The sequence below is a fragment of the Triticum aestivum genome, chromosome 6A, assembly GCF_018294505.1.
Source record: "Triticum aestivum cultivar Chinese Spring chromosome 6A, IWGSC CS RefSeq v2.1, whole genome shotgun sequence".
NCBI classification, from domain to species: domain Eukaryota; kingdom Viridiplantae; phylum Streptophyta; class Magnoliopsida; order Poales; family Poaceae; genus Triticum; species Triticum aestivum.
This window is the reverse complement of record NC_057809.1, coordinates 561,952,107-561,966,127: the sequence shown is the minus strand read 5'-3', so window position 1 is coordinate 561,966,127 and position 14,021 is coordinate 561,952,107. Positions and strand designations below refer to the sequence as shown.

General features: G+C 46.3%; 1 protein-coding gene across 1 annotated transcript; it reads right to left on the bottom strand.

The window, feature by feature from the left end:
- Positions 1-428: 428 nt before the first annotated feature.
- LOC123129699 (uncharacterized) lies at positions 429-3,037 on the bottom strand. Its single transcript, XM_044549760.1, has 7 exons — positions 2,969-3,037; positions 2,771-2,888; positions 2,259-2,527; positions 1,910-2,170; positions 1,608-1,651; positions 1,219-1,390; positions 429-695 (listed from the first exon to the last, which is right to left on the bottom strand). The coding sequence occupies exons 1-7, from the start codon at positions 3,035-3,037 to the stop codon at positions 429-431; spliced, it is 1,200 nt and encodes a 399-aa protein (XP_044405695.1).
- Positions 3,038-14,021: the final 10,984 nt, after the last annotated feature.

The following is a 14,021-nucleotide window of genomic DNA, read 5'->3' as shown; positions in this document are numbered from 1 at the left end:
TCATTGTAAGTATTATGATGTTCCGGTGAAATGAATGTGCTGTCAACTCTGTTTTTGCAGTAAGGTGCAGCGCCTAGGCTTTGGGCGCTGCACTGTGAGGTGCAGCGCCTAGGCTTTGGGCGCTGCATTGTACAGTGCAGCGCCTGACTGTCAGGCGCTGCAGTGCTGTTAACTGCCAAACTGCAGAAACAAATTCCATTTTGGCAAATAAAAATATTGAACAATTCAACTGAACAAATACCACAATACCACAAATACTGAACAATTCAACTGAACAAATACCACAATACCATAATAATTTGAACATCACATCTTTTAGGACAACACAAATACCACAATAGTAAGAGTTCACCAACATATAACATAATCAAACAAGTTCATCAATCTAACGAAACGGCTACAAGAGAGCACTTCCATAGTAACAAACACTAATGCCTTCCGCGCGTGTTCCTGGTGCCACGCCTGCAGGCAATCTTCTTCTTCCTGGATGGACGAGCCTCCTCTTCCTGCACTTCCTCCTCCGCCTCCGCCTCCACCTCATGATCCAAGCTAGCCATCCGCGAGGTCCCTACGACCACCTTTGGGTTGCCTCTGTTGTCAAAGTCGTTGGGCGTGTACCGGCGTCTGGGCTGCCTAGGCTTGAACACATATGGGGACCGAAGTTGAGCGTCCGCCAAAGTCATGTCATCATCAAGCTCATCGCCCTATCACACAATCAAACAATATGGTGAAGACCGACGTCGTAATCAAGTGAGAATCACATCTAAAGGATTAGTCATACCTCTTGGGTGACCGCACCCTCATCATCCTGATAAGCATATGAGGAACTCACATCGTCCCTCTGATGGTGAGATGAGGGGTCTGATGGTGTACCAGACCTAGAGGCAGATGGTTCATCAATTTCGGGATCACGGCAACCGAGAAGATTCGATAACCGCCGTAACTTCCTAGCCTGACGCTGTAACATGAACAAGTGTGGAAGATATGAAACTCCGCAACATAGACTACCTCTCATAGTGAATGCGATTTGTACCTTGAGGAATGCTCGTAGTGGACCATCATCATTGCCTTTTCCAACCGGTGTTTCCTCCAGAATAGACTGGCTCTCATCAGCTGCTTTCTTGATCTCGGTGCGCTGCGGATGAGAAAAAATGAACACGTTAGCCATTCAAACATGTGTAATACGGCCAACGGGAAAGTAAAGAAGAAACACTTTACCACATAGTTAATCACCGGAATAGCAGGGACTCCGTGCCCTACCCTGGCATCTCTGTTGTACTTCCCCTTTGATAGATCCTCAAAGTTTACGGGTTCTTCAAGAATATCCTCATTACATGCCGGCGGGCATATCTCAACTCGAGTATTTTCAAGAAGCCATCGTATGTAGTTATCAAAAGCAAGTGGACAATGCTCACGAAGCTTGGCGCGTGCACTGCTACGAGCTTCCTCCACACAAAGCTGGAAGCGGGTAACATACGAAGCATGATGTTTGTCCCAGTCCTTTATCTTCCGCTGCCTTCTCCTGTCCAACCTGCATGGTACAAAACCAAACATTAGCAAAATCAAGGAGTGATGATGCTTAGTCAATACGGTTCATGCTGTCTTACCTATGAAGTGCTTTGTCTGTATCCACCCATTCCGGTGGGTGAGGCTGGAACAGACCAAACTGACGAGACACGTGATGTGGCAAATGAAACTCAACAGCCCAGTTGCATATCAGTGGGCACCGCATACGCCAGAGATCCCTATCCCGCAAGCACATCGAGTTGATGGTAAACTCTGGGGTGTACCCAAGTCTGTCATCGGCGCCATATGGCTGCCATTCCACCTATGAAATAGGGTAACAATGCAAATTTGGTGAATTTTTTTAGGCAAACATGAGAAATGACTGAAGTAATGACCTCGTTACCTGCTCAGGCGTAATCGTGTCCAACTCGGCAACGTACTTCTGGTACATGAGATTGACATCGTTCGCCATCTCGGAAACCACATCCCACTTGTAAGCCCAAGTGGGGCGCCGTAATTCGTCATCTTCATCTTCATACCAAGGATTAAACCTGACGCTCTTCGGGCGTCCAACAGGCAGACGCTCCCAGCTCCATACAGAAAGTAGAAGCATATTACCACCAATGCCTGCACTATCTGTGATCCTGCAACACGCATCGTCTAGCTGCATATGAAAGAAAAACAATGTTAACTTGACAGCAAGCTTGCGTTGCTAATGAAGAAATGAGTTGATCACAAAACAGACCAACTACCTGTCGGTACAAGTAGGCAAGAGTCGCTGAACCCCAGCTCCATTTGCTATCGAAGACGGTCAACGCCTTCAGCCACATCCATGGAGCGTTCTTGCAAGTGGAGTCAGGAAACAAAGTCCTCGACACAACATACCACATGTAGACACGAGCATGTGTCTGGATCACGTCATCAGTGGCATCCGGAGGGCACGTCGCAAAGTGAGTTTGAATCCACGTGAAAGCAGCTCCGGATGCTTTCCTTTCCTTCTTCTTCTTCTCTTCTCCCTCCTCTACATTAGCCTCAGCCTCGGTAGGAGCCATACCGATAAGAGCAATCATCTGCTCGCGCCACCCATCAGAATCGGTGCTCATACAGAGAGACATCCCGTCGATAGCAAGACCGATGATCAACGAGACATCCTCGAGCGTCACGGTCATCTCCCCAGTCCGAAGATGGAAACTATGCGTCTCCGGCCTCCACCGATCAGCAAGAGCGGACACCAGTGGAGCGTTCAGATTCGGCGTGGACCGGCTGACCAACTGAATCCACGGGAGTAGTCCTGCCTGCTTGATGTACGGTGTGTACCGCTCATCGTAAGGCATGGCAGGACCAGAGACCCCATGATACCGAATCTTCAAAGGTTCAAGCTTCTGCAAAAAACAAGTAATGACAAATCTTAGGGCATGTAAATTTCAACTTAAGGCAAAATATTTAGATTACTCGTTATTACCATCTCCTTCTCGCGCATCATGTAGGCCCGGTGTTTCGTGTCGTAGACATCGTCGAGAAGCCAAACCATCCTTACAAAGTTCAAACAATAAACATATATGAGTTCATTTCAAATATCGGTAAACACTCAACATTTCATATGTGTTCATCTAAACATCTCATATGTATTCATCTACAAGAATCTCAACATCTCCTTCTCACACAATGAATAAATGATTGTAAATTCTCATATATATCTAGTATGTCATATGTGTTCAAGTAAATCAACATCTCATATTTCAAATAAACTCAACATTTAATATATATCTAAAAAAATTCAACATCTCACATAGGTACAACACTCAACATCTCATAATTATCTACAAAACTAGGCATCTCATATATATCTAAAAAAAATACAATCTAGGTTTCACTAACAAGAATCATATAGTGTGGGGGGGTCAAAGGTTCCACCTAATCTTGGGCAAACAAAGATCCAAACCAAGCAAATCAAAGGTTCCACCTAATCTTGGGCAAATCCCTAAAATTGCAACGCATTTACGGAAAAAAAGAAAGGGAACAAAGGAGTTTACCTAGTAGGAGGGATTGGAGATCGAATCCGAGCCTCAAAACTTCAGATCTGAGAGGGGTGTGGGGGGGATCCGAAGGGAGCGCCGCTGCCGCCGCTCTCTGTAAACAGAGCAACTGCTCAGAGGGGGAAGAACTGCTAGGAGGGGCTGGCCCGATGCGGCTTAAGTCAATGTGCAGCGCCCAAGACATAGGCGCCGCACATTACACAGTGTGGCGCCTATCCCTTGGGCGCTGCACTGCTGTCTGTGGGGCCGCAACCCAACCAGGACTGCCACGCTGGCAGGAGGTGCGACGCCTAAGGCAGAGGCTCTGCACAGTGGTGTGTGGCGCCTAGCTGTCGGGTGCCACACGAAAGGGTCAGCAGAGTGAAATTTTTTTGAGAGCAGATCATTTTGTGATTTGATTTCGCCCTGAAGTCAAATATATGATTTTTGCCTCACATGGCCACTCGGTGCGTTCGTGTGAGGGCTGCAGTGCGCGACCACATGCTGCTAGGCTACAGTAGGTACGTAGTAGAGCCATTGCTCCGTAGTGTCCCTTCTCTCGTATGGAACGGCCCTACTGCTGCACGCGAACGGCGCATGGGCCGCAGATACGCCATCAAAAACGGCGCATGCATGGCTCTTCTCTCCTCGGCTCTCTCTCTCTCTCTTAAAGATTTCCCGGAGGATGGATCGATGATAGTGGAATAGAAGCGATGATTGATTTCCCAAAAGAGGAGATGCCGAGAAAGTTTGGCTGGTTGGTGCAGTGATAAGATGATAAGACTGCTCAAATATATACTCTACTAGAAGAATGCCGGTGCGTTGTGACGTACCTGTCAATAATAACGTGATTGTATAAAAAAATGTTTAGCAAGTTCTGACCATGAATTACCTTATATTTTGATTAGAAGTTCGGTAAGTAAATTAAAGTGAAATTGGTTTAGAAGATAAGAAAATTAAAATGATTGATTATCATATACATGAAAGTATGAACGAAGGGGTGGTGAAAATAAAGGTGAAATGAGAACCTTGCGTTCTTTTTAAGTAGTAGAAATATCGTTTGGTTCAGATTTCTTTCTAAAAAAATTGAAGTTAAGATTGCCGCTAGTTTATATTCTAATTCATGAATCAGCTGAAAAGTCACAGATGTGTTGAAGAGATTTGAGCGGCCAAAGCGGGCATACTCCCTCTATCCGGTGAAGAATGTACGTTTGGGTTTAAAAGTTGTTCACAAAAAAGTGTATTTTTATCTTCCCAAACTTTAAAGTATTTGCTCTCATTACACGGTAATCAAGGTCAATAGCATTTTATACATAGTCTTCTTAATTCTTATATGCACTTAGCTCATTGACAGTTAGGTAATTAAAGAAAAAAGAGATGATGGCTTGCATATTCCAATGTATTTTTTATTCCACTTCATAATTTGTCCTAAAAATTTTATATGCACACTTTTCATCGGACGGAGAAAGTATGTGCTACTAATGCATGTAGCCCGCTGATCCAGTCATGTCCAACCAATCATTTGTTGCGACTGTGTTTATAAAAGAATTCATATATCTATTGGTGTAGAAAGCCAAATTCTACTGTCGTCATCAGATACTTAATTACTTTCTCGATTCCTATCTGGAATTCCCGCCAAGAAGTTAACAGGAGCACATATGCAAATATTATTTGCATGCGGGCAAAGTTATTCGACCAACACCATAGCAAGCAAGTGTTCGCATGCATTTGCCACACAGATAACAATCCTAGACGAAGCTACTGGGCTTGTTCACAAAAGGAACAATCTTATCCGGAGGGAATCGGTGCTAGCGCTAGCATTCTGCTTTTGTAGAGCGATCTGTTATAAAAATAGGAGATGCCATCTATATCTATATCAATATAAAAAGACTTAAATGAGTAGATCCAACTATCCCAACCATCAAACTAAGTTCCAGCGTTAAACGTGCCTAATGTGCAATTAATATCATAAATATTGCATTAAACATAGAATTAACACACAAATAATAGCATACATAATATTCGCATACAATTAATATATAACCTAAATATTAAGGTGCGTTACACATGCACATTTACTAGTTCGTTTAAGTTACCTTGGCCGATTAATAAGGTTTGCGTGCGTTGTCGGGGAAGGAGGCCGGCAGCAGCCCAGCGGGACGGACTAGATTTGGATTCCCGCCCGTTTGCAAAAGTTTTTCCTGGACTAAAGCTAGGCATATGTACCTAGAAATACTGATCACAATCCCAGAAATCTCACGTGCTTATATATACTTGGCCTGCATTAACTGAAAGGCGTAAGTTCCTAGGGGATCGAATTTTCTTTTGGACCATCTGGCTTTACAAGTATCGATTGGCTGGTTGGTTGTAGAATATATTGGGCGCACTGAAGCCGAACACACACACAGCTCACGGCTAGATCCGTATTTGGCCAGCAGCAGGCTGACACGACGTACGGCTACGACGGAATTGCGTGCCTCTAGCTAAGATAGCTAGTGTCGATCTATATATCTAGAGCCTAGTGAAACCGGTGTCATCCACCACTGCCCACTTGATGACTTGTAGAACAATGTACTTCCTCCGTCTTCCACACTGACGGAGTTCCGTCAAGTGATCGGTCACTCCTCGTCAACCTTGTTAAAGGAAGTTTAACTAAACAATTGCACTAAAGAAAAGGCTCTCTCCGTTATAAACTATTCCGCTCCCTAAGCTACCTTCCGGTCGATCTGCACTCTTCACTACGGTTTCAAGTACTCACTCCATCGAGCTAGTCACGCCTCCTCTCGGATTCACTCCTCGAGGCTAGGAACAGTCCTTCGGCATCGGGTCGATACGCCCTAAAGGGCATGTCTCCCCTATCTGGGAGGGAGTATACATCGCTAGCGAACAATGCTGATTACATGCAAATAGAAAAGGACGCAATGAGGGCTCGTTCATCGCAATGTTGAGGTTGTATTTTACCAACCACTGATAGTGTCCCACATTGCCCACAGCACAACACTCTGTTCCAACTCCTCGGGTACGATCAGGTCTCCGTCTTAGCATAGATCCGTGTACTGTACGTACAACACTCGTACCAGCCGTCCTCGTCGTGCTATGAACGAGCTGCCGAGGAAGCGTTCAACCATGGCCGGAAACCTTTTCTCGCTCTTCATCTGCTTTCGCTGTCGGACCGTGCGGCCTCACACCTGCTTCTCCTCTACGACCAGATCGACGAGGGCATCGCCTCGAGTCCTCGATGTGTACTGTTCGTCAGCGTGCTTTGAACACTTGCATTGTCGTCGATCCCGACCTCTTTCGGTCGCGATCGATCTCGATTCCTAGCTCGTCGTGGATCCCAAGGGAAGATCTTCGCAGACCCAGAGTCTTCGCAGTTAGATCTTCCTCTTTGTTTTTTGCAGTGGATTATACAGTGCCCACTTGAGCTGGCTAGCTAGGGTCCAAGATGGAAATGATCAAGACCGTCCGTTGCACAAGACGATGCAGTCACTTGAGGCTCCAGTCATACGCACGTAGTAGTATTACGGATGCCGCCGGTTTACATGCGATTGGGAGCCCGTGATCTGAATCTTTGACAACAGCGCACGCTGATGGGATCCGATCCATATCGTGCCAGGAAACCAAATCTGCTCGTACGTCTCGCTCGATCGCTTCCTCTGCTGGGTCAGTCATGCGCGCGTGGAAAATTGCGTCAGGGCTCACGACCAAGGCGGATACGAGAGGACCAATATAAAACAGCCATGCACGCGTGCGTAACTTTAACCGGCCAGAGACTTCCAAGCGAGCCAGCCAGCCAACAACTCTTCTCTTCGGCCGGCCGTACGTGCAGCCGGCCGTTCACGAGTAGTGGACGGACACGCGAGTGCGCTTTCCGCGACGTCGCCACTCCGATTCCCCCACTAGCAGACTGCCTAGCTAGTCTAGCTAAACTCCAAAGCGGCTGCAGCCGAGCTCGCTGCTTTGCTCGACCACTACGTGTCCTCCGCAAGAACCGTCGGCGATGTATTTTGTGTGACACCGACGCCGACGCGACGGCGCAGGCGACCAGCTGTTCATATGGGCAGAGCCGAGGCGACACGAGCCCACTTGCGGCAGCCATGCCTGCCCATCATTCATGAACCGGCAACCTAAACAGTAGGGATGTATTTGGTAGGCTGCATATATCTTAGTCAGGCCTGCGTGAAGAAAAAAGACCCGTCTGGTTACTTGCCTTCATTGTTGGGCAGCATAGCACGGCCATTAAAGCATCTCTAGGTTTGCATTCAGGGAAGTGCTCAAATTGGCCATTTTTGTGGTCGGGCCCAAGCGGTGCAACCCTAATTACATGGGCGCGGGCGGTTACACGCGTGAGTGCGGTCCAAAGAAGTCGCGTTGTTTTCAGACGTGTCGTCATAAATTACCCTCACCTTCTTTCCTCACCGCTCTCTTCCCTCTTCCCCACTCACACCGCCGGCAGCGACCATCGGAGCGACACCTGGGCGATCCAAGACGGCGGCTACCACCGGAGTGACTACGGACCTCCACCGGAGCGCATCGGCCATGGCGGTAAGTCCTCGCCCTCTCAGTACATTTACTGCTTTCGACTCGGGCTAGATTAGATTTGAGCACGTGATTGGAGAGTTAGGGAGGGGATTGAAAACATTGGGGGGTGGGGGGGCGGGGGGTGGAGGATTGCCATTCATCGATTCTGCACCGACGGCTTCTAGGGCTCGTAGGTTATTTTTCGATTACATCGGGGGTGGAGATTGGGGGTACAAACTTTCTTGTCTAGCCGCGATGACCTTGGAGCCGCGTTGACAGGTGGGGAGGGAGAGGGTGGGGTGGGGGTAGCCATCTTCTTTTCTTCCACATCGTTTTTGTCAAGAACGATGGGTCTTGCACGGTCGCCCTGGCCACCATCTACACCTCATCGTTGCCCGTCTCCGGTGACCCAAACGTCCTATTCCAGTACGCCGCCGCATGCTGGTCTTGAGATGCCTTGTACTATACTTGGCCCATCTTGCCCGCTGTCCAGCATCGCCGAAGTCCGCGTGATTCATGGCCCAGCGCGGGATGTCCACTGACATCGCGCCCTTGGGTGAGTCCGTAATCAGTGTCGTCAGCTGAGCTCATCCGGCATAGCCTTCTTCATCACAACGTTAGCCTCCTTGTGCATGTCATCGATGTTGCTGAAGTTCGAGCACACTTCCATGGTGTGCTCGAACTTCTTGCGGGCATCGAGCGAGCACCCAAGGAATAAGGCCTTGCATCCAATGCCCCAGGGGAAAGGGTTGGGGTTGGAGTTGGAGTTCATGGCGAGGGAGAGGTGGTGAAACAGAGGGGGTTTGAATGTGGTGTTGGATTAGTAGGGTGGGTTAGTATAGAAGCGTTAGGCCGATATGAATGAATGCTAACCATTGAACTGGATGTTGTGCATAATGCAGATGGACAAGGTCAAGGAGGTCGTGCCACTATTGGAGAAGGGCAAGGAGGTCGTGCCGCCATTAGTTGACGTGCTGGTGCAGGATCATTCAGGCGCCAAGTGGAGGAACTATGGCCGCTACCATCAGGAGTCAGGATCAAGCCACTTCAGCAAGGTTATCCTTGCTCCAAAGCTGGAGAGGCTGTCATTGCCTCTGGATTTCACGAAGCACTTCCGGGCCATCCCTACAGAGTTCAAACTGAAGACTTACACCGGCTGTGCATGGAGGGTGACAGTGACGGTGATTAATAGCAGTGTCACCCTTGATAAGGGTTGGGCCACCTTCGCCGCCTTTCACCAGATCATGATCGGGCACATGCCGACGTTCAAGCTACTGACCCCCTACACCATGAAGGTGATCGTCTTTAACGATGACGGCGTGGAGGTGGTCACCAAGTGCAAGGAGCACGACAACGCCTTCGCCGTGACCGCATGAGCCCCTGTTGCTTGTTTAAGATTTGGGTTTCGTCTAAAGCTTATCGTACTATCTTGTCTTAAAACTTGTGATACATGGTTAAGACTTGTGTTTGTGCCTAAATTTATTCTATTGCTCTAGTTTATCTCAAACACAAACATGGTTAAGACAGTTCTTCATCTGTACCTCTGATAACCTCACCACATTGAGGAGGTTACCACACAACTGTCCTGGATATAACCAAACAACCGAACTTGTGTTTTTCCTGAAACAAGTCCGCAACCAAACTGCAGGCCTCCCTCAACGGCACATGCAGGCTAGAGGGGATGTAGGCCGGCAATCAACATGCTGATGTTGATTTTTTGTCTGCATATGCTCAGCCAGGCCCAATTGGGACACATATGCAAAGTGCCAAAAATAATGCAGGTAATCAAACACATCCTAGGTACTCCACCTAGCAAAGAGATAGATAAAACCATAGAGTCTGTTGAAATGCATATCTTCATAACCTAAGATGGCGACGGCCGTTCTACCGGAAAATTGGAATGGAACAGCTCTGGACCAGGCATAGCGTGAGCTAACTCCTCTGTTCTACGCTAGCTACCCAACTTGATGCAAGTTTGAAACTTGCTGAAGTTTTGAAAACTTGTCAAAACGCTGGAGTCCACATGGTTTTAATAGTTAGTTCTAAATCTTACTGATTTTATTGTTCATTTCTATTAAATTTTAAAAGTTGAAACTTAGCGGAAATTTATAAACACATCAAAACGTATTGAAAATTGATGTAATTTCAACTTCGTCGCAAGAAACACGAATATGCAAATAAAATAATAATTAAATTTCTGGTTCAAAAGATATATTCCCTTTGTCTCAAAGTATGTGTCGTTGATCTCCTAAATCAGCAAGTCTTATTTTGAGACTAAGGGGGTAATATATTAAAATTTACAGGTCAAAAGAAAAAAACATGAGGAGATGAGATGAGTGAGGGATGCACTCTCTGCCAAAAGATGCATGCATTAAGCCAAAAACACGTGTGGGTACCATCCAATTTGCGAATCACAACACAATCAAGTTAATAAAGATCAGCGTGCCCTCGTCTATACTCCCTCCGTCCGAAAATACTTGTATCAAAATAGATAAAAAAGTATGTATTTAAAACTAAAATACATCTAGATACATCTTTTTTATCTATTTTGATGACAAGTATTTCCAGATGAAGGGAGTACGTGCTACAAATCCTCTTCCCTAACATATGCACAGTGGCGTGCTTAAGAAACTCTAGTTCATGTTTATAGCCAATGTTAGCAACTCGTCGCAAGCGAAACCTTTACCAAGTTTTTCGTAGAACTTTTTTTTAGATTTAGCTACTGCCTCCGTCCCAGATTTCTAGTGGGCTCACCAATCTCAAATATTTCTAATTGATTCACGTATGCATGCGCACCGGTGGCCCGCATCTCGTCCATGTAAAATGGCTGGGCCATCGCATGTGGTAGGGCAGCCCCTTCTTTCTAAGAGCAACTAGTTAACAAGCGCTTCTCGGGGAGCCTCACAACGATCAGCGCCACTTGGCGCGTTCTCAGTTATTCGCCACGTGTCGCGCTCTGGACGCTCTCTCGGATTTTTTTTTATTTTTCTGCACGCGTTTTCGGCTTTTTAAACGTTTTTTTCCTGTTTTTTTCGACGTATTGGTTTTCTTCCGGTCTTCTTTAGCTTTTCCATCAAAAAAAACTTTGAATTTTTTTTGCACGAAAATACATGTTTTTTTCTTTCGCGAAAGTCACGGTTTTTTCGCAAGAGGCACGGTTGTGCTTTAGCGAGAGTCACGGCCGTACCTTTCAGAAACGAAAAAAAACGTGTTTTCTAGTTTTTTTCTTTCGTGAGAGTCACGGTTTTGCTTCCGCGAGAGGCACGGTTGTGCTTTCGCGAGAGTCGCGGCCGTGCCTCTCTGAATAGAAAAAACAAAATGCATTTTCTATTTTTTTTCTTTCGCGAGGGTCACGGTTTTGCTTCCGCGAGAGGCACGGATGTGCTTTCGTGAGAGTCACGGCCGTGCCTCTCAGAAAGGGAAAAATACGCGTTTTCTGTTTTTTTTTCTTTCGCGAGAGTCACGGTTTTGCTTCCGCGAGAGGCATGGTTGTGCTTTCGTGTGTGTCACGGCCGTTCCTCTCAGAAAAGGAAAAAAATACGTGTTTTCCATTTTTTTTCTTTCGCGAGAGTCATGATTTTGCTTCCGCGAGAGGCACGGTTGTGCTTTCGCGAGAGTCACGGTCGTGCCTCTCGGAAACGAAAAAAACGCGTTTTCTGTTTTTTTTTCTTCCACGAGAGTCACGGTTTTGCTTCCACAAGAGGCACGGGTGTGATTTCGCGAGAGGCACGGGCGTGCCACTTTCGGAAAGGAAAAAAACCATGCTCCCGGTTTGGTTTTTTCATGAAAAAAAGTTCGTCAAAACCTATCAACATGGGATCTAGTTTTGAAGATCTCGACGCGAGGAATCCAATGATGAAAACGGTTCGAGATTTGGACGCACGGTTTAAAAGATAAAATGTTTTGAATAAACGGATCTACGAAAAAAAGGAAAACTCCCAGGTTGCGACAAGTAGCGCGCTGTATGTGCGCCACTTGTCGCAACCTGAGAAAGTGGAGCGTTCTTTGCAACGAGTACTCGTTAATTAATGATTTCGCTTCTTTCTTCTTCTTTTCTTGAGGGAAAGGGCAGCCCCTTCTTTCTTCTTTTTTTTAGGGAAAGGGCAGCCCCTTCTATCCTTCGCGCTTGGAGGAAAGTCGAGATACTAGATCCGTCCAATTGTAAGGGCATGTTCGTAGTTCTAAACCGATAATTTAACTAGCTAAACATGTGTTATATTTTTTGACGAATGGTGGATTTTATTGACTCGAAATGACGCATCAAATGGAAACAAACACAATGAGTACATATCCAGTCATCGTATAGCTAGGATGCACACGGCCAATATAAACGCACACACACAAATAACACACACTGGCAAATACATGTTATATGTGACAAAATATGTGTTTAGAAATCACATTTGTATATGAATACAAAAATATGCTTTTCGTAAATTAAAAAAATTGCTTTCCGTGACGGATAAGACATATTTGGTTAGTAAAGTTGATGACCTAAAACCGCACGCGAGGAAGATTAGGCAGCGCTTGTTGGCTAATTTCATGGGGCTGTCTTCTCTCAGGGCTGTTATTCTCCCGACTGAAATACCAGTCCGGAGGGAGTAGCTAACTTTTGGCTTGCTAATTTGATTCCCACTAGAGGTGGCCGAGTCATGTCAAGATGTGCTCGATCGTGATAGAACTCGATCCTTTCTTTTTCCGTGCCTCCATCCGATGGTCTTTGGAACTGCTGGAGATAACTTTTCGGACAATGCCATGGGTCCTGGTGACTGGAGAAGGGAACTTTAACCCGACCCCTACCATGAGGGACAAAGGAGAAAGGAAAGGTTACACTAGGGAGGAGGGAGAGAGAGAGACCATCGATGACGAAGACGCTAGCTCGAGCTGTCCATCGATGAGTCGGTCTGGGACATGGCCGGGGTCTGGCGGTCCAGCTGCAAAGCACCATGAAGCTTTGATGCGTACAGGAGTGCAGCAACTTCTGCTCGCATTCCCGCTTTTGTGTCGACGGGCACACAGTAGTCTGGGCAATAAGTGATCTGCATGCCATTTAGCTACTGCTGCTGGCTGTCGCTGAGTAGGACAGACAGCGCTGATCCTGGTAGACACCCGAAATTACAAGCTTTAGACAAGGTGTACGTGCCATGTTTCAGACACAATCGACCGGTGTCCCCGGACAGCAGCAGTCAAATTGATCGATGTTGAAGGAGTACCATCTATTTGTTGACAGCAAAACTCCACTATAAGTGGCCTGGGTCAGGTGTACTAGGCCTAATCTCTGTCATTATCAACGTGTAAAGTAAGGGACAACTCCATCCGTACGCCACAAAGTTCATCAACACTGGCTACTTGCCCGCTTAGATTTAGGTATATAGAATAGTGGCCAACGTAGACTATCAGCCTAGTACTTATCAGACTGCTCCGTCTCCATCAGGGCATATTAGCTAGCAAGAAGCGATATTCTTGGTTAGGGCATGTACAATGATTGATAAGATGGTCTTATCTTAAGTTTATATGTAATTTACAGATGAAAAAAAAAGATGTCTATAATGTCATTTCTTAGTCTTGTCTTCAATAACTAGTTATTCTTAAAAATATGGTGAGACATACTTGTCTTTTCTTAAATAAGAGAAGGCAAGCCTTTTCTTACTAGTTCTCTCTCCTCCACCTCATTATTTATCCTACGTGGCACTTCTAAGATAGCATCATTGTATATGCCCTTAGGGTAAGCTACTTGAAGTTGCGGCCCTCACGCTGATCCGTTTAGCTAACTAACTGGGGCATATCTCGCTTGCTTTGGTCCCTACAGTTTTGTTTTGTACGTCCAGACAGCTTTGTTCCCCGTTCCATACTGACGATTGACCAAAGTGATTTATAACAAATTAAGCTGTGTCGTAATTTCCTACGTCCCGGCCTTCTCCCTCGCGCGGTCGCGCCTATAAATTGGGAACTCACGCCGGCCTCAGAGCGCACACACAC